Genomic DNA, 21,431 nt, shown 5'->3' on the forward strand with positions numbered 1-21,431 from the left:
GTTTCGCTGCCTCCGTCAGAGCGGGCCGAAGCGGCGGTCGCAGCGGTGCCGCCGGGCCCGTGCGTGCGGGGCCGGCCGGGGGGATGCGGCGCGGAGGAGCGCGGCCCCGGCCTCGGCCCCGGCCGTAGTGCCGCTGACACGGTGAGCGGGGCCGGAGCGGCCGCGGCCCAGAGCCGGGAGGGGGTCGGGCTGGCGGGCCCGCCCCGGCCGCACCTCCCGCGACGCCCGGGCCGCGGCGCCTGTGGCGGGCCTGACAGCCGGGCCTGGGCCGGGCCGGGGAGGCCGGCGCCTGGCGGGAGCGGGAGCGGCCGGGTCCGCCGCCCTGCGGGCCCCCGGGGCGCATCCCCGCAGCCAGGCCCGCGCCTGGGGATTGGGCCGGGGGCGTCCCTGCGAGGGGGGATCCCTGACAGCTGGGCCTTTGCCTTGCAGGCATTTGGGAAATCCTTGACAGCCGGGCTGGGGAGCACAGGATCCCTGGCAAAGGAGGGGAGGTGGGATCTGACAATGGGGCGGGTGGATCAGGAAGCAGGAAAGCGGTGGAAGCCGCGGGGTTTCTGCCCAGGGGGTTGCACGCAGGCCGGTGGCATCCCCCCCCCGCCTGTCGGAGTTGGTGGTGGTAAGGGAGCGCCCATAGCCCCCGGCGCCTGACGGGGTACATGTCCCGCAGTCAGACCCAATTGTTCTTAACTTTTTTTCCCCCCGTGGGGATGCTGTATTTCTCTGCCTTCTTGCCGAGACCCAAAACGTTTACAACACGCTGGGTTCAATTTCACCTTGTTCTCCACTTAGCAGAGTGACAGGATGCTTGGGGGGAGGGTTACCATCAGGTGGCTGCAGGTCAGATGTTCACTTTCAGCTTGAGTGTTATGAGAGCAAGGGGAGGTATTGGGGGACTGCCTGTTGCCTCCATCCTGAGTGCAAGCCTCTCGGGAGCAGAGGGGGAAGGCAGGCAGCTTTCAAGCAAGTGTACCTGGCCACAGGAACGCGTACTGCAACGTGCTGGTCTCCCCACTGGCAAAACACCGATTGGTCTTTTCTCCTCCTTTAATTTATCCGGTTTTCCCAGGGGCTCTGACCACAGCTTGGGAAATGTTGCCGTTATAATCAAGATGTCAGGATTAGGACATCCTCGACTTGGAGGCCTCTGGGTGATCGGAGGATTGTTAAGGGTCAGGTCTATAGTCTGAGGCTGTGGCAGAGGGGAAGGAGTCCTTGACATACCTATCTATGAGGCGTGATAATGGGGAACTTGTGGAAGTGAGGTGCATGTGTGAAGAGTTGGTGGTTCTTGACAGTGTCATTTGTGTTTGTGGGAGTGTGCGCGGTGGTGAGATGTTCAGCCCGGCCTGTGCCTCAGTGACTTCGGTGACTGCTTGATGTTCAAGCCTTTGTTGAGCATGGCAGTTTGTTGTGGGGTTGTAGAGGGGAAATCCCTAAAAGCCAAGCATGTGTGTAGGTCCTCAGCAGACCTGTTTGGTTTTTTTTTTATGGACAGATATAGGAGCTTGCCTGACACTTTCTATCTTGCAGTTCTCTGGGGCTTGGAGGTAGCCTCATCATATGGCTTTGGTTTGTGTTCAGAGAAACCCTAACAGTTCATCCTGTGCTTTAGGTGAAGAAGCAGAGGACCTTCTGAGAACTTCACCAGGCTTGGAGATTGGTAGCATCATAGATTTGAAAGGCCATTTTGCCATCCAGATCAATGATTCTCCATTGCTGAGTTTCATATTCCTCTAAGTTTGTTATGCTGCCATAGCCCATGACTCTGTGTCACGGTTAATAAAAAAATTAATAAATTCCTTACTGCACTGTCATTGCAACTGCAATGTAACCTCTCCAGCAACCTACAAGATACCATAGTATTATTATTTTTTTTTTTATTTGCTCCTTTCTTTATGTGTATATTTCTCCTTTCCCTCTGTCTGCTTTCCTTTTCCTTCCTGTTGTGTACCCTCTTGAAGTTCAGTGCAGATATCAAGGAGCACATGTACCCAGCTTGAGAAACTCTGACCCGTGTAAGACAAGCCATAAAATACAAAATCCCTGGCAGCCCAGCACTGAAGACATGTATGGACCCTTTGCCTTGTATTTGAAGTGCAGAAAAGGGGACCCCTGGAATCAGGCTATGGCATGTTCTTCAATGGGATGGGCAAAAGCATGATCAGAGAGATTTTGGGCTGACTAACATAACTTGCTTGGGAGGTAGACCTAGTCTATGAGCTCTTCCTAAGGAAAGAAAAATGACTACAATTATCACTGCTCTCAGAACTCAATGCACAATTCATGTCTTTGGCTTGGCTTTCCTCTACAAGTTCTTTATGTGCAGAGATATAGTCACTCAGCACCTGCTGACTTAAGTGCCTGGGGGGTCTTTAGGATTGGGCCTGTTTGAAGATGGTCAGGGTTCTGTTTGAACAGGGGTGGACAGGGAAACTAAGTGAGGGAAACATGTTTCCCGGTGTTTTTCATTAGCAGATACTAGAAGAAAGAGAGAGTAGAGTTTTTGTGTTGGTTTTTTATCTGTCTCTGGTGAGGGGAGAATCCCGGGCAACTTATCCCATAAGGGTTTTGTGCAAGTTCAGGGTTGTGTGCAAGCAAACAAACTTCTTAATATGTTTGGTAGTTCAGTTTTGACTAGCAGGTCTTTGCCTCCCCTTGACATGGTGAAAGGACTCTTTTAGAGTGGAGGCACTTCAGTAGTCTGTGCAGTAAGTGGTTGTTGGGGTTGCAGTAGACTCCTTAACAGTTGAGCCCAAATCTAATGAGGTTGGGGGACTCCTCAGATTCTCTTGAGTTATGGAAAATAGAAGACATTCTTTCTGTATCCCAGTGGGGACAATCAGTGGGGAAAAATGAATTCTCTCTTGCTAGCCACTGGAAAATGTCCCTTTATTCATCCTCCAAATAAATCTTCATTCTTTGAGAGAGTTTTGGAACTGTATAATTGCATGTTTTATTTACTGACAGGATACTCTCACTAAACCAGGGTGACCAACCTATGGCATGGGTGCCACAAGTGGCATGGGCAGCTTCTGTGTGTGGCACATAGCTGACTAAGGAAAGGTCAGGCAGCAAAATGACAAGGCATGGAGCAGAAGGCAGAGCATCAGACCAGATGGGGCACACAGGAAAGGAAGCAGAGCAGCAGCTTGGGCAGGGAGCAGAAAGCTGAGCAGCAGGCTGGGTAAAGAAAACAGATCAGAGTGGCAGTTGGGAGGGTGCAGGGCTAATTTGTGGAACACCTGCCAAAGAAGGTTGATCCCCACTGCTCTATGCTGTCCAATTCAAGGAAAATACTACATCTTTTTAAATGCACATGGAATAGGGCAAATGGCTCTCTTTTGAAGGATTAAGACATGTTCCACATAAATCTAGGCCTGTGGTTTGTGTAGGTGAAGGGAATGAGGCTCTTGCAGCAGGGATGGTTTCGTGTTACCTGCTTGCATGGTGCCTGGCTGCAAAGAAATGCTAATGCTAAGGCTGTGCCTGCTCCTTCAACTTTGCATTAGTCTTAAGCATGCATTCACACCTGAAGGTTAAGTTCTTGAATAATACTGAGGTGAGTACATGGAACAGGCCTAAATTTGTACAAGTACTTCCTACAGTTTTGGATGTGTACATGTAGCCTCTTCTATTGCTGCCTATTAATTTACGTGCCACAGAGATGCGAGATAAAAGTCCTTTATGAACTTGCTTTCAGAGGAATTTAGATTTTTTTCTCTAAATCAAGGTTGTATATATTCTGTTATAAAGTAAATAAACCCAAAGACAGCTACAGCTAGCCAGATGGCACTCCTGTTTCCTTAAAACTAATAAAGAGTCTGTTTTCGCTTATTATAAATATATTTCTTTTACAATCTAACAATCTGTGAGATGAGTGAAAACCAAGAGTTAATGTTGTAGATGCTAGCATAGAAAATTGAGTAGGCTGGTTTGTTTCTATGGGTTTTTATACAGGCTAATTTTTAAATCCTTTTGGTTTTCTAAAATGTTAAAGTATCACTTGCTGGTAATACCTTTTTAGTTTTTAAATGTAAAGTTATTCTAATTTTTTATTTCAGTTGTACTTGATTTGCCACATAGTGCCAACAGTTCTCTAAACATTGCATATTATAGTAATACTGAACAACAGAATACATTCAGTTGTGTATAAAAGGAAGACATTTTTACTATGTTTTCACTTGCTGAAATTGGAACCTTTCACGTGTAGGACTCTTATGTCTGTATAGAAATCATCTTAGACCATGGGTGCTCAACCCCTGGCCCACAGGACCATGTCCTCTGGCTTGTGGGGCTCTGCACAGGTCTAGAAATTTGGTGGTGAGGGAGCAGTGCTGCCAACTTTCCAGGCCCATAGAGAGCTCCAGGCCTTGGATGCTGGCCAATCCCAGTGCTCAGGGCTGGATGCTAGCAGTGCTGGGCCCCCATGTCCCAGTCCCTCTGTGGGAGTGTGGGGGCCCATGGCGCCCAATTCTGGCATGTAGGGGCAGAAGAGGGCAGTGCTGGACCCCAGGGCCCAATCCAGAACTGAGAAGGGGTGACACCAGGCCCTCCAGGGCCCAGTCCTGGCATGAGCAGCATGGAGGGGTTCACCTTGCCCCTCTGCTCAGGATCAGACCAGTTGCTATATTTGAGGTCAGGAAGGAATTTTACCTCATAGTCAGATTGGTCTGGGCTGTGGAGAATTTGCCTTTCTGTGTGGGGGACACGACCCTCTTCCTGGGATCTCTCAAGCTTATTTTAACAACCTTTGCAATACCAGGATGTTGGTCTCTGTGGTCCCTCTGCTTTACCTGTGGCAGATTAGGATGTTATATCTTGGGTTTTGTGTCAGGGTTGACTGTAGTTTTGCAAAGAATGGATTGGTATAGGATAGTTTGGATAAGGATGATTCTGCATCAGGAAGGGGTTTGGATTAGATGACCTATGGTGGTCCCTTCCAGCCCCACTTCTGTATAATTCTAGATTCCATGCTGTATAATATACTACTGTACTACTAGCCCTACTTCTGTGTAATTCTGTGATTTTAAGAACACAACACTAACTTTTTGTTCATCTGCTATAAATCTATCTAACCTCTACTATAGTATTACTTTGTTCTTGTAGCAATTACTTGTTTTACACACACTGTCTTTGGCACAGCCAGATAACACTGGGATGTCAAATGGCTTGGTGATCTCAACTGGTTCATCGTGCCTCTTATAGCTGATATAGTGGAGAATCATTTTGTATAGTGTTCTATCTCTAGTTGAAAGAACTGAGTAGAGAGGTTCATGAGAGAGAAATGCAGTAGCTTCCAAATCAAAGTAGTGATGGTGAAGGCTGTAATGCTGAGAGAGATTAGAAGAGGCAAGAAAATCAACAGTAATACCTGATTCCTTCAAGCATTCAGGAGTTAATGGAACATCCCACTGAGATGCAGTTTAAAGGAACATTGTCTTAATACTGTAAACTGGTTCTTCTTGAAATAATGGCAGAAGGCGGTGTCTAGATGTACCTTATAGACTGAATCAGAGGTATATAAGCTTTCTTGAGCCAGAGCTTACTTCATCAGATGCAATCAAAGGACATGCATAGAATAGTCTATCAAATAGAGTGATATGAAAGGGAAGGTGGTGGGGGGAAAGGGAGGCAGTGCTGTGGGAGGTAAATAGTACTTAATAAACCCATCCAGTCAAAGGCATCACAAAAGCTAATCCAGATAAAGGGATAAACACCTGTGGTCCCGGTTAGATTGTACTTAATGCAATCCAGTCCATGGATGATTGTGTTTCTGCAGTTTCCCATTCAGGTTGGCTTTTAAAGTTTTGCTGTTTGAGAACAGCTACTCTCAAGTCAGCAGTGGAATGTCGGGACGTTTGTGTGTTTTCGGGCTTGATGCCAGATAGGCGTTCCCCTCAGTCTTTAAACGTGCCAAGGGGCACTGTAACAGGTGATGGCACATATGATGTTGTCACCGGTGCAGGTGAATGAATCTTGGATGTTATACTGTGTGTTATTTGGTGCAGCTATGTGGTCTGCATTGATTGGGGGTCACATCTTGCATCTGGTGTCCCTGTAAGAGCTCAGGAGTTAGGTTGCCTGTTGCTAAAGAGACCTGTTTGAAGTTGCGGAGCTGTCTGTAATCCAGGACAGGCTTGTTTTCCATGGCTACATTGAGATAGTTGCCATTTTCCTAGTGAAAGGTCATTAATTATATGTTCAAGCTGGGGGTCATAGATAACAACCTGAGGGATTCTCTTGTCCTTGTCTCAGGTTGGTATCGCAGCAGGTCAGAGTGGGGTCTGCGTCTGACTTTGTTAATTTTAGTAGCTGTGGTTTTGGGATTGTATTGTAAATGTAGGAATCTGTGCTTCAGATCATTAAGGTATGTGTCCCAATTGGTGAAATTAAAGCACACACAGTTGTAACACAGAGCTTGGCTGCACACAGTGGATGCAGTGGAGTGCTTAGGATGAAAGCTGGTGGTGTGAAGGTAAATGTTGTGATTAGTAGGTTTCTGATGCAATGTGGTAGTGACCTGGCCATTGCAAATGTTCACCATGGTGTCTAAGAAATGAATTTGCTCAGTGGAATATCCCAGAATCAGTTTGATGGAGGACTGGAAGTTACTGGAAGTTGTTAAAGCCTCAGGGGAATTTATGCAGAGCTTCATTCCCATGTGTCCACACAATGAAGATGTCATCAATGTACTTCAGTTTTATCAGGGGGATAAGAGGGCAGCTGCAAAGGAAGTGGACTTCAAGGTCTTCAAATAAAGCTACCTTTTGCTTTTATTTTATAAATAAAAATTCCTTAAATTTACAGAAACTATATACACCTTTTAAAAAAAAATATATATGGTTGCATTTAAACACCATGTTATTTATTACAGCTAAAGGCAAAAATCATACCTCTAGGAACTGGTCTCCCTTTTGTGCTCAGGGCACCATCTCCTAGAAAACTGTGACAAAAAAACTTAGAAGTCTGAATGGATAGCTGGAGCAAAACAGTTAGCTTGATCCTTGGATGTGTAAACAGGGGATCATAAAGTAGAGAGATTACTATTGTATGTACTATTACAGAGACCATTACTAGGTAGTGTGTCCAGTCCTGGTGTCCTTACTTTAAAATGACTGTTAAAAATTGGAAGGTATTTAGAATAAAAGCTACAAGAACAATTTGAATCTAGAATGAGAGACTAATGGAGCTCTAATAAATGAAATGGATAAAGCAGTGGCAAAGAGGCAACTTGAATATAGTCTGTAAGGACCTACATAGGAAAAAACATGATGGTAGGTGGCGCTTAATCTCACAAAGGCGGAATAAGATCCAGTAATTAAAACTGAATTTATAAAAATTCAAATTTGAATGATAGAATGATTAGCAGAGTTTAGTTTCCATAAGTTGGAATTTTGAAAGAAATAGCTGTTTGTCCAGTTGCCTCTTCATCGTGGCTGTCATCAGTTAGCTGGCTTCTCATAGGTGTCATGATAAAGGTTGATCTTAAGGAGCAATTTGAAATAAATGCTTCTGTGGACTGGTTTAGGGAAAGTGCCCTGCATATAAGGGTCAGCACAGAAGAAAGCACGCAAGTGTTAATCATGAAGTGAGCCAAGAGGTATAAGAAGGTTATCATTATTCATGAAGCAGAAAGCACAAAGGTACAAGTCTCAGAGGCAGGAGAAGGGTTACATAGGGCTTTGAGAGCAACAGCAAGAAGCTTGAATTTTATAAGGGGCTGGGAAGAGGAGATGTCACTACTCGAAGAGATGAGGTATGATCACATCAAGCTATGGAAATGATCTACTTGGCAGAAGCATTTTCGATGAATTAGAGCGGTGTAGAGTAAGGTGAATGTGAAAGCATACTCTGGGCAGAAGTTAGCTGGTTACCGAAAGGGGAAGGTGAAAGAGGAGGAGACTCCAAAAGATTATCTTGCCTAAATGAACATTTTTGTTATCTGGACAGAGAAGAATTAATGAGTAAATTAAATAGTACTGAACATGTTCATGAGTGCCATCCATCTGTAATCTAACTCTTAGGATAGTTACCAATTTCTTGTTATTGAAGAATCAGATTTTCACCTAGTTTCCTTTCAGTCTTTAAATCTGACCATAAACGTTGTCCTGATCTTTTACATTGCAAAATTAGCATGAGTGAGCTTGATTTGGCCTTTCCTTTAGAAGTCCTGCTGTTGTGAGTAAATGTGCAGCCAGATGCAGCAGCAGGATTCAGAGGGTGGTAGTATGCAACCGTCGATCCTTCTGGATCATGGGGGGGGGAAGAGGGGTGTCATCAGGACCATTGACATGTACACCTAGGCAGGAGTATGGAGGAGTGGAGGCTGCCCTGACCTTCCATCCCCTCCTTTAGACCACTGAGACTGTCTAGCCTTCGGACATTAAGTCCAGTGCCTCTGCCTGTAGTTTTATGCATGTCCAGGGTCCCCCACATGGCAGACAAGGACTTTACCACTGAACCACAACCTATGCGCTGCCATGCTATGCATCCAGTTGATCTCCACATAGCGTGCTTCACATTCAGCTTAATCTACAGTGTAGTGTAGCTAGTTAGCACTTTAGAGGTGATTCTTTTGCCAGCTGGTGGGTTCAGTAAATTTCATTTGTAAGAAAATGGCTGAAAGAGTTGGAGGTATTTTGTGTAGTATTCGCTAGGGGAGCTGAGCAGAGGAGAAAAAACACTAGCATGAGCAGAGGTCTAAAGAGGTGTGTGTTATATGTCAGTCCATAGGATTTCTTCCTTTTCTTTATAGTTGAAAGTCGTGCTGTATGAAACCACTTAGTTTCTGACCAAGTTTTTCTTTGTAGGTTACTTTTAACACTGCAGTATTATCTACTTCATTGGGCCCACACATAGGACCTCCTGAGTTCTTTAATCTGCCAGTAACTTAATGTGGCCCCACACTTACTAATGTGCTTCTCAGTATTTTTTTAATTGATTTGCAAATTTTCTATTTTCTGAGAGAGAGAACCTTTTATATAGGCTATGTGGAACATTGCTGTGGAAGGGGGGAGGGAGGAGGGAATACAAGGTGCTTTCCACTTCCTTGATAATAATTATAAGGATCTTTTCTTAGAATGGCAGCATCAAGGTGGTATGTTTGGAAAATGACTTGGGACTCTAGATGTCTAGCTGATTAAAGACTTGCATGAGGGGAAAAAAATCATCTGGTCCTCTCTCTTAATAATACTTCTTCTGAATAGCTATTGAGAGCAATTATAAAGGCAATAAGAAAAGGGAAGTGTAAACCAATATCTTGTATTAGTTCTCCATCTGTACTACCTTTCCTTTTACGTATGTAAGATTCTTTTCAATATGTAAATTGAGGCAACGACTTGTTTCTGGCACATTTGCAAAGTACCTTGCACTTGTGGGTGCTATTTGGGGGGAAAAAAGACATATTTAAACTTTTTTTGTAGACTGTTCCATCTCCCAATACAAATATTACATGTATGTAGAATGCTGCTTTGTAAGATTAAGTCTTATAGTGTTTGTATTTAAAGCAATAATTCCACTGGAGATTGGATTCACATATGTCATGGGTTGTGTCTACCATGGCCCAAACAGGCTTTCATAGGTTGTCATACTGAAGACTTGTATGTTTTACTTGAAGTTATGTATCTTCCATATGTCAGTGTACAGTGAAGAAATTGTATGCTGGTCTCCATCTGGGCAGTTGGCAGCAGTGACCCATTGGTTAGCGAGACTTACACCACTCTTTAGAATTTTGTTTTCTCCTGCAGACATTTGCAGCAAATGGGCCTCGGAGAGCAGATTTCCAAATATGTATGAGATATCTGTAAAGTGAATAAGATATTCTAACTTAGTCTCAGGCCTAGTGATAAAGCTCCAGAAAGTTTTGTGTTAAGGACTTCCTGCCATATCAGTAGCAGAGACTTACTTTTCTTTTCACATTATCCTTCCTTTTTCATGACCCATTAAACCTTTTATGTCTGCCATCTGGTCTAGGCCACTGCAGTGTTTCATAGAAGATTTCTTTTTATAGGCCAGGCTTATGCAGTTCATGACCTATGTTCCTGTTTTTTGCAAACCTCCCCCACCCTCCTTTCTCTGCATGTGCACGTGAGTACACACATGCATGCATGTGCACATGCACACATGTTTTTGAGAAGGCTGTTTCCCTCTCAGGTTGGTAGAAGGTAGGACAGGGTGGCATCTAAATAGTCTCTAAGGTGCAGCCCTGCTCTGCCTTCTGCCTGATTTAAGACTAACAGGATGGACTACCTCTCGCTGCACTCTAAATTGTGGACATTAACAAACTGTCAAGTAATTTTTTCATTTCTCAAGCTGAAGATAGAAACCATCCTTGGACAGCAACAGGGAACTAAAGGTCCCACTAAACAGTTTAGATTTTTTTTAAAAATTGGAAAATGTTAGTTTTTAAGCACTTTTTTCCAGCTCTATTGCTGGAAATCTAGATGCAGAAATTGGAAGCTTATCTAAAAGCTATCCTGTACTTTAAACAATAATCCAGGAAAGTCTGCTGCAATACTAGCTGGTCAGGATGTTCCCTTGCACTCCTATAATCTATTATGTCTATTGCCTGTCTCTTTAAATTGAAAAGAGTTTAAGAGCTGAAATCTGAGATACCATAGGGTCAGTCTTTCAGTGGGTAGCTCACCTACATTAGCAGCTTATCCACAGCATCTGCCAAGAGCTTTCAGGAATGTATCATCTGGATATCAGGACTGAATTGGTAGGAAAAGTTGCATATGCATGCTATTTAATAGTCCTGGCTGAATTTTCCTAGGTCATTGAAATTGTCTGTGGTTTATCCATTTTTTTTATCAGTATAGGAGTGCATACTGCAGTTGAGGTGTTGATGCTCAGATTGATTTGTTGTAAAATAATAGAGAGAGAGTGTTGCAATAGATATTTTACCTGCGAACTGCATTCAGTATTGGAGAGTTGCAAATTCAGAATAGCCCATCCTGGAAAGAACAGCAGTGTGGTATTGTGCACATCTTGGTTTTAGGCTCCTATATGACTTGCATCTTTTATAGAAGTTTGTAGTTTGCAACTCAGTTCAAAGGAGTTAAAAGAGTTTAAAGTGTTTATTTTTTGAAGAAGAAATATTTGTGTCAACAGGAGGAAACTAGTCCAAGAAAGAGTTCACCACTAGAGGGCCTCCGAAAGGTCCTGTGCGTCATCTGCTTGCCTTTTGAAATGGCTTAAACATTGCATTTGTTCATGGCCTCAGTCACTTGCTTGACTACTGAACTAGCAATTCAGCCAGTCATACCTTTTCCCAATGCAGAAAGACAGTTGGCAGATGCATTTCTTTTTTATTGTATTTGGAGCAGCTGTGGGGGAAGTGCAATAGAATTATTAAAACTGTATCCACTGGTAAATTTGAATGTGCTCTTAAGTTCTGGGTAAACTTCAGTGATATGAAAATGCAGTGTGCTAATTCATGTTTAGTGAAGAGTTTGATATGCTACTAGTTGCTATGTGTTATTTATATTATAGTAGCACTTAGTAGTTAGAATACGAGATTCCATTTTGATAGGTGCAGTACAGTGAAAAGATGGCTCTGCCCCAAGGTTTTCACCATAACAAGATACATTATTTTGGGTAAGTAACTTTAAAGATGAGGAAAGACAAGGGAAATATTAATGCAAACTGAATTTATGTAGGTCAGATGCACTTTGCCAGATATTTTTCAGATTGGCTAAATTTTATTTTTAAATAAAAATTCCCCTGGGATTTTGCTAGTATTCCAAGACGTGGAAAATCAGCTTTCACACTCTATGGTGCCCCCCCCCCTTCCCCCCCCTTGCAGCTCTCTTAAAGCTGGGATGCAAGCTTTCTGGAGTTATTCATTTTGCACTTATCTACTATTACTAGCTTTTTGATACAAATACAGTGCCCCTCTCTCCCACTGCCTAGATTTAGGGCAGAAGTATTCTTTTAGTACTTCTGCCTTTTCTGTATTATTATTGATATTGTTATCATTTCAGTTAATAGTAATTCACCAATACAATTGTTAGGATTATTTTTGTTCCTGGTAAAGTTTATTTTAACCCTTCCAACTGCAGACTTCTTTGTGTCCTCTTGCTTCCCTTACCAGATTTCCACTGTTCTCATGTTATGGTTTGTATCAATTGTTATCACTTCCCCACTTTTCCATTTGCTACCTATATATTTTTTCCTTTAATTACTTGCGCTTCTCTAAACCATGGTTTTTTATTTTTAACCTGTGAAGCCTTTTTTCTCAGTTGTTAGTTTTTGACTTTCTTTCAATCTAAAATACTCTTAAACTTTTACTAATTATCTTTCATATTTTTTCTACTTCTATGCTCATAATTATTTTTAGCTTTGTATAATAAATATTGGGCTTTTTGAAATATGTACACATTTATTGGACTTTACTCTCTTTATGCTCAACGAATGTAGTCAGGTTTTGATCACCTGTGGCATAAGGGACCACTATGTTTTAATTCTGCCATCAATTTTATTCCAACCATAGAATCATAGAGAAGTATGGCCGGAAGAGATTTCAATAAGTCATCTAGTCCAACTCCTTGCCTGAGGCAGGATCATCACTATCCAAACCAACCTATACTGATCCACAATCTAACCTCTTAGTAACACTGCTCTGTCAACTCTGATGCAACTCAAGACATAACATCCTAACCTGCCACAGATAAAGGGGACCATGGCAGCAAACATCCTGATCCTGCAGAGGTAGTTTAAATGCTCAGTAAATCCCAGGAAGAGGGCCATGCCCCCCTGCTACAGAGAAAGGCAAAACCCACCACAGGCTGTACCAGTTTGGTCATGGTAAAATTTCTTCCTGACCCCAGACATGCCAATCAGTCTAACCTGAGTGGAGAGGCAAGACTCTCTAGCCAGGAACATCCAGGGTTAAGTCCCAACAGGAGCATTGGTACACCCATTAAAATCCCCAGCCTTGGCTGCAGCTGACACCCAGTGCCTCTAACATGTGTAACAGCAAGGGGGGTTGAGTGGGGGTGGAATTCCATCCCAGTTCTACCAGCCCAGGAGCATGGGAAGTCCCCCCATTAGAAGGTAGGTATAGCAATGCCTAGATCATCCCCAACTAATGGCTGTCCAGCCTCTTCTGGAACACTGCCAGTGATGGAACATCTACAACTTCCCTAGGTATCTATTCCATGCTTCACTGTTCTAAAAGTGAAGAAGTTTTTCCTGATATCCAATCTAAACCTATTTTGCTGCAACTTCAGGCCATTAGTCTGCATCCTACACTCTGCAGCAAGAAAAAAAAAGGGGGGTTTTCTCTTTTCCTTACGGCAGCCCTTCAAGTATTTGAAGATTGCTATCAAGTCTACTCTTAAGCACCTTTTCTTGAATATGCCTAGTACCTTCAGCCTCTCCTCATATGACTTGCTTTCCAAGCCCTTTATCCTCTTTGTTGCCACCTCTGGAACCTTCTCTAGCTTCTCTATGTCCCTTTTACAGTGTGGATCCCAGAACTGCACACAGTCTTCCAGATGAAGCCCAACCAGTGCAGAGTAGAGAGGCACAGTCACTTCCCACATCTTGCACCTAATGCTTCTATTACTGCATTCCAAGACCACATTTGCCTTTTGTGCAGCTGCATCATACTGCAAACTTGTATTGAGTCTTTCTACCAAGACTCACCTGGCAGTGTGCCCATCGCCAGGCAGCAGGAGGCCTGGGGGTGGGTGTTAGAGGCAGCTCCGGTGCCGTGTCTCTCCACCTGCCTCCTCCCTGCAGTGATAGTGGTGATGATAATGGTAGCGGCAGAGCAGGACCCCTCAAAAGGTGGCGGCGGGCAGAACCATGGCGGTGGGCAGCAGGTGGAGGGCAAGCTGCGCACTAGCATGGAGAATGGGGTAGGGACTAGGTGCTGCACAGCAGCTTGGGCACCCCCATGGCTCCCGAGGAGTAGGCTGCCAGGTGGGAGGAACCTGCCCACGCTGGGTGCCTCACCTAAGTGTCTAGCAGCAGGTCTGCCTGAGCCTTGGCAGGGCTAAGCCCCCCTGAGCTTCCTCTCAAACAGCCCCTCCCCTACCCAGTGCCATCTTGGTGGTACTGGGAAGTGGAGGGGCTATTTGAAAGGAAATTCAGGGGGTCAGCCCCCCTGAGGCTTAGGCAGTCACATGTGCAAATTGCATTTTTCATGAAAATTGCTTAAAACTTTGTGATTTTTATGAAAAATGCAAAATCAGGATTTAAACCAGGCCCTATATATAAGTAGAAAGATATACTAGACCCTACTGGGAAATAATTGTTCCATAACAGTATAGTAGAACACAGTTGGAGATCTCTCTACTTCAGAGTAGATACTTCACAGCCTCTGTACTGGCTGCATTGATCTTTAGTGAATTTGTGGTTGCTGAGTAGAGATGTTTTATTAGCTATTTCTGTTGAAACTTAGGTAGAGGAGAGTGCAGGAAACTGGTTATCTCCAATTATAATTATAGTTGGGGGGGTTTTCAAATGAATGATTTGAGCTCCCTCAAACTGGAAACAAGTTAAAAGTAATATATAATTGGGGGGGGCAGTAAAAAGGGTGAAAACGTTTAGAGACATTTTTGGATAAATGTGTGCTTCTTGTTTTGCACTGTTACAACATGGAAGTAAATGCAACTGACAGACAATCTAGAAGTGCTCTCACATTAGTAATGAGATTAATTTTATCAGTCAGTACTTAAAGATGTATGGCCTTACAAAAAAAGAATTGCTAGGTTTCTTTTACGAATCAGGGTAGGGCTCACGGTGTTGGAATGACAACTGCATGATTCTTACGTTTGTTGTTTGTAACTTACTGTTTAGAAATAAACTTGCTAAGTTTTCTTTCTGGTTATTTAAGATAAAATGTTTTTGTTTTAACAAGGTTTATTTTCTTCACCTAATTAGGCAATTTATTCTTTTTCCTGCTTTCTTACAGTGTAAAAAATGCTGGATGCAAATTGTAGAAGACATTTTCCTGTGGAACTTATCCGTGTAAATCTTCTCTAAAATTCCTTGAAGGTATATACCGCACTTGTGATGGACCCTCTGAATACTGCTATGTTAGGTTTGGGTTCTGATTCCGAAGGGTTTTCTGAGAAAAGCCCGTCTGCAGTAAATACAGGCACAGTGGCAGGCAAAAGAGAAGCAGAGCTAGAAAGTTGCACTAGGGAAGAAGAAGAAGAAAAGAAGAACCAAGAGGGGACCAACAGTGAGGCTGGAAAGAATGAGGGCTTGACTGATGAACAGCAACAATTTTCAGTGAAGGAAACAAACTTTTCAGAGGGAAATTTAAAATTGAAAATTGGTCTTCAAGCTAAGAGAACTAAAAAACCCCCAAAGAATCTTGAGAATTATGTGTGCCGGCCTGCCATAAAAACCACCATCAAGCAACCCAGAAGGGCACCAAAAAGTGGGAAGATGACAGATGAAAAGAATGAACACTGTCCTTCAAAACAAGTGAGTAGTATGAAACATTTTTTAATTTCCACATTATTCTAAAACAGGTTGCATGTATTGTTGGCCAAATTACATACCTACAGAAAATGTAACACAGCCTTCTAAAGTGCAGTTACAATAAAAAAAGCAGTCTCTCCCAGAATTCATGGTACATATCCATTGATAAGTTTATGGTCTGAGTTAGCTTACAAATCTAAAAGTTTTTTTTGTCTTCACTGCAAGATCATGCTCTATTTAGACTGCTCTGTATGTTATCATCCACAATGAAGATTCTGGCTTCATAACTTAACTGGACTGTCTGTTAACGTTGGCAGAAAATTCATTTTGTTCTTCCACTTCTTAATTGACTTTGACAAAGTGTATTGCATCCTAAATGGATAACCTGAGGAAAGTACTTGAACAGTATCAAAATGATTTTTAGTCTCTTACATGAAAGTTTGCTCTTCCCTCTATTTGAACTAACATGATGTATTTATAATATCACTATCATAGATGGATTTATACCGCTACTTAATAGTTGTGTTAATGCCTTGCTGCTAACCATTTCCCTTGCTACCCATCTATGCCCTTTTACATTGTCTCTGTCTACTACCTAAGGCCTTGATTCAGCAAAGTATTTAACATGCGTCTAAATCCTGTGGAAGCCAAAGCTTAAAGTTACCAATGTGCTTTACTGAGTTAAGGCTGAAAATCCCTGCTCCCAACCAACTGTTCTTGAAAACCCATCTTCCTTTATTCCTGAATCCTTCTAGCTCTCCACCTCTCTCCTTGTGCTTCCCCAGGATTTATTCTATAACTGCCCTCACTTGATATGGCAGCCCCCAGGCAGTTTGTCCTAAGACAGGGTTGACAACCTGGGTCTGCAGGCTGGTGGACTTTGGGAGCTTCAGCTGCCCTGTGCCACAGCTAAGTGGTGGGGGGCTTTGTTTGCATTATATTGCAGCTGGCTGGCCGGGATTTACCTGCATTGCACCGCTGCCAAACATCCGGGAGAAATAGCAGTGACCAGGGCCTAACACTAACCTGCCTTGCACCTAAGCCAGGTCAGCTTGGCTTACCGCTACAAAAAGGTCGCTGTCCTTAGTGTGCGGGCCGGGGGCGAGCCGAGCCCGTCTTTGCGCACGCGGGCTGTGGCCAGCAGCCTGGGCACGCGGGGCCGGAGGAGACCGGGGGCAAGCTAGAATTAGTCATGGAGATTATCATATAAAGATTATTTACTTACACCCAAGATGGTCGCGGTGTAGGCTGGACAGTTTCCAGGTGCAGCTCCGCTTAAATCCTCGTTGGAGGACTACGACAAATTCAGTTCTTTGGCCCCGGAGTTGTTAAGGCTCCGCGGGTTCGGTAATTTCTTTCCCACGGAGTTGTCGAAGCTCCATGGGTTCGGTTCAGCTCTCTGGCCCCGGAGTTGTTAAAGCTCCGTGGGTTCAAATCTTTAGTATACAGGAAAGGGATATTTCTAGGATTGCGCTCGGCAATGGGGAGAGGCCAGAGGCTGTTTAGACCTCTGATGCCTTCTTAAGAAATGCATTGGGTCCGTAAGGATCCGCAGCGCTTAGAGATCTTCACACAGCGCGAAGTCTCCTTCTCCTGGTAAGTTCTCTAATTCCTCCTCTTGGTGTTCGTGGAGTCCTCCAACTTGGGCGGAAACCATTCAAGCTCTTTATACGGCTAGCAAGCCAATCGCTAGCCGCTACGTTTGCATGTAGTAGAATCGGCCAATAACATGGCACAAATCTTCATACAAATGGCGGGAACTCCTTTGCACTGTGCATTTCTGAGATGCAGAAGAAATGCACCATGCAAAGAAAGCTACAAATTGGCGGGAAATTCTCAGTTGCACCGGGGTTCTCTTCTGCAGCAGAGAACTCCACCGTGCAAGGAAGCTGCAATTTAGCGGGAACATAATTTATCAGGGCCGAAGCGCACACAAACAAAAAATCACAACTTTGGGTTGTGACACTTAGAGGATACCATGCCTACCCCTGTCAGTCAGTTCCCCCTTTAGCGCGAGTCTCTCTGCTTGCCATATGGCTCTGGATGTCAGAGGTTCCCAAAATGGAAGGCTACTCCATTTCCCAAGCCTGCAACTTTTCCAACGCAACTGCCTGCATAAACACACGTTTGGCAATGTTTGTAGAGTCCACATACAAAAGGTGGCGAAATGATGATTCACTGATCATGTAATGACAAAGGTCTGTTTTTCTGCTGTCTACTGTACATAGTACACACAGAGCTTACTGTCCAAATATTGGATTGGACAGACAAGTGAGGATAATGAACCAGGCAGGACGCTGATAATGGAGAACAGATTCCCCACTTAGTTTAAGCAGACATATCTTAAGAGGTTTAAACATTTTTTTTACCCATATGTAAATATATTTAAAACTTTTATATAAAAAAAAGTTTTATTCCTAAACTTTCTGGTTGCAAAGATGACCTTTCTGTTATGAGACAGTATTATTTTCCTGAACTAGTAGGCAAGCAGAAACAAAAGCCTTGAGAAATATGTGCTTGTTGTGTTTCTGTGATGGATTTAAGGTCTGAAAGCTTTCTTTAAAAAAAGAATTCTGTTTATTTTATTTTAGTAACATCAGGAATATCAGCTATAGATTTTTCTTTGTGTTGTTTGAAAGTTTTTTATCAGAGATATTGAAGATAACTCTTGCACCTTAATTCAGTGATTCTTAACCAGGGTGCTGCGAGATCCTTCTAAGGATCTACAGTGCCACACTAGAGCAGTATTAGTGCTATTAGGTGTGTAAACATCCAAACACGATTCACCAGAAAAACCCAGTGATTTCAGATAAAAAGACCACAGCAGGTCAAAACATTTTTGGCATTTTGGCTTCCTGAGTTCTCTGCAACAGAAGAACAGATTGACTTTTATTAGTAGATGTTTACGATTGTGAATCCAAAAAAGATGACAAAGCCGGTAGGGAAATAAAGATCGCCCGAGCAAGGGACTAACATTAGAGGGATAGGTGTGAGGAGGGGAAGGCAACTAGGTTACAGGAGATGCAATGTTAGTCAACTAAGCCTGGTGGGGGGGAAGGGGAGGGAGGAGGTTCACGACGCTGAGAGAGAAAGAAGATAGATACACGCAATCTCGTTACAATGGTCCACAATGGTGGAAGAAGTGGTTCGAAGAAAAGTGTCTCAGCCCATATGGAGTCTCCTCGCAGGGGTCCTCTTCGGGTGGAGCGGGATCATCCGTTGCTGAAGAACCCTCTCAAAGTGAAGGTCCAACTGGTGCAGAGGAGGGGGTTCAGGCGGTCCCCCCTGGGTCCGGTCCAGCGGCGGTTCGTCTGGTGGGCTGGGAGTACTGGCAGTTGCCCGTGATGTATTCCACGTAGATGTCCCAGGACCAGCAGATGGTGTCAGACACCATGAGGCAGCGCATCAGTTTGGCATAGTGGCGGGAGACGTAGCAGGCACGCAGGACGCTCTCGTTGCTGGGGTCCCAGTCTCCGAGCATGCCCACGATGAGCACGTTGACCGTCACGTCGTAGCCAAGGCCCCTCAGGATGTCGGCCAGCGGGGCATGCTTCTCCCACTTGCAAGCCCGGGCGTCAGTGAAGGTTTGGTGCCGGTTCTCGAAGGGGATGGTTACGTCCACGATCACGACCTTCTTGGCCTCTTCTTTAGTGATGACTATGTTGGGTTTCCGTAGCCAAAAAAACCAGTGAAAATGAAGAGCTGATCTCTTCCAAGGGTGTGCCTTGAGTCTAAGGAGCTATGCTCTGAATCTGATGAGGTGTGCCTTGAGTCTAAAAAGGTTGAGCACTACTGCTCTAGCTGAAGCTGTAGGAATGCCAGATCTTTTAACAAAATTATCTTTTTACAAAATTCTGGTAACTTGAATTAAGCAAATGACCCCCAAGAATTGTACGCAGTCTGATTTTAAAAATTACATTTCCTCATAATTGTGTATCAATTTCTTGTTGATCAAATTCTTCAAAAATCATATAATTTTTCAGGCTGTACAGATTTTGAACCCTGCTATATATGGTTTTGTATATAAAAAGAGCCACTGCTACTCTTTTAGATTTTATTAATTAAAAAGAAGCAAAAGAGGAATCGCCTGTTTGTTTTCATTCAGTTCAAAACCCTTATTTCAGTTTAACTTTCCATGTCTTCTTTTTTTTTTTACCTTTGAGACTAGAGTGCCTCTTAGGCTACCTCTACACATAACAGGTATGGCACAATTAACTTGTTAGCTGTGCAGTTACCTTAAGACCAGCTACACATGCAAAGTAGCAGTTGCACCATAAAAAACACCATTCGGATATAAAGTTAGACCTCAAAAATATGTATTAACTTTATAGCTGGTTGCTGTTGCATTTTAATTTGCCTGTACAGCAGGGTTTTAGCTGATAGGGCTCGTAGCTGTAGGGGTGCAGAAGGCTCAGCAGGTAAGGGGACTCAGCCCCAACAGCTGCTGACTCTGAGTCCTGTGGTTGGGGTCCCCCTGCACTGGCAATAAGGTACAGTGGGATCTAATATGCGATCCCACAGTCATGCCTTCTGCCGTGCACATGTGCACATGTAGAGGGAGCCTTAGTGTATCTGAAAGAGAAATTATGTTTGCTTTTTCTGGACTAATCCCAATCAAGAGAGTGAGATGGGGAAATCTACATCTGCCAGATGCTTTCTGATAATTGGTTGAAAGGTTGACTTTATCATTGTCTAAAGGTACCTACAGAGGAAGGAAATTTATGAGAATAGATGGTTCTTTAATGTAGCAGAAAAAGGCGTAATGAGAGATTTAGTGTTTGGGAGCCAAATCTAGGCAAATTCAGGCTTGAAATGAGGCATAAATTGTTAATGGCCTGAGTTTAAATCTTTCGTATACCATTGGATGTTGCTTAGGGCGTGACCAGGAATCTGCTGTTCTCATTTTTCTGCTGTTGACTGAAACAGAATAATTATTACAAAATATCTATTACTTAGCATTTTAATAAGGTTGAGTTTTTGGCCTAGTGTTCAACCTCCAATTTGGAGGATGGTTTGACATGCTTTGTTTGCTTTCTCCTTTTGATCAGTTGGAGCATCACTATCTCTAAAACTACTGCTGTACTTCTCAGAGTCATTGGAACAAGCAGGCTATTTCACTACATAAAAATATAGCTAACTTTCTGGCAGTTTTTAACAATGGACTTAATTAAACACTGGAATTTAACCACTCATGCAGTGGATTCCCTATCATTTAATCTTTTCATTTAAGTACCGCGTAGCTTTTTTAAAGATGTAGTAGTGTGTAGCTCGGACAAGAAATACAGGCTGAAGTTATCAAGTGAGTTTTCTGACCTCTTTTATAGCACAAAGTATATGATTGAAATAGTCATCTTGGCCTACACTAACTGTATTAAACTCTCTCTCACTTTTTTCAAATAATTTTCATTTTTTTTATATTTTTCTCCTGCTGCTGCAGTTACATTGCAGAGTTGCCAAAGCCATTTGGCTGATGATGTACCTGAATGTATGGCCTAGAGAAAAGTATTGATATAATTTTCTCCTACAATTTTGCTCACCACTGACCAAAAATAGTTCATTTTAAATCTCATATACTTAGGAACCTACATAAATTACAGTAGAAGTTTGCGGTGCAGTGGCGCCTTTAATCTCACTTTTTTTGCCAGTTTCCCCCCACCCCACTGAGTGGCTGAGAGGTACATAATGTTGTGGTTTTTGCCTTGGCCACACAACAGGGGCAGGTTGTGTGACGAAAAGAGTGACATTAAAGGCATTGCTATGCAGCAAACTTCTGCTGCAATTTAGGTAAGTCCCTACATATATGAAAAACTGTACTGAACGCTATTTTTAAATGAGTTTTACTATGCACAGTCCCCACTCCCGTTTCATGTTTTGGCATTCTGACTGGATTAGAATGGTCTGCTTTTCTGTCTCATGGTATTTCTAGCAAGATGGTTCAAATGCACCTTTTAAAATAAACGCTCAGCATGATTTCAGATAAATAATGGGTT

The 21,431-nt window shown here is 43.3% G+C and overlaps 1 protein-coding gene across 5 annotated transcripts in view; it reads left to right on the plus strand.

Annotated features, from left to right (window-relative positions):
- Positions 1–9: 9 nt before the first annotated feature.
- Positions 10–21,431, plus strand: part of ASH1L (ASH1 like histone lysine methyltransferase) — a 98,394-nt gene continuing 76,972 nt past the window's right edge. Inside the window, exons 1-2 of one of the 5 annotated variants that reach the window (XM_059718588.1) lie at positions 10–141; positions 14,924–15,444. In XM_059718588.1, coding sequence (XP_059574571.1) covers positions 15,025–15,444 — 420 coding nt within the window. In that variant the 5' untranslated portion in view covers positions 10–141; positions 14,924–15,024. Of the gene's footprint in view, positions 142–14,923; positions 15,445–21,431 lie in introns of those variants that run through there. The other 4 variants (XM_059718587.1, XM_059718585.1, XM_059718586.1 and 1 more) reach the window with 4 other exon arrangements.

This window comes from Alligator mississippiensis, chromosome 15, assembly GCF_030867095.1.
Source record: "Alligator mississippiensis isolate rAllMis1 chromosome 15, rAllMis1, whole genome shotgun sequence".
Taxonomy (NCBI): Eukaryota; Metazoa; Chordata; order Crocodylia; family Alligatoridae; genus Alligator; species Alligator mississippiensis.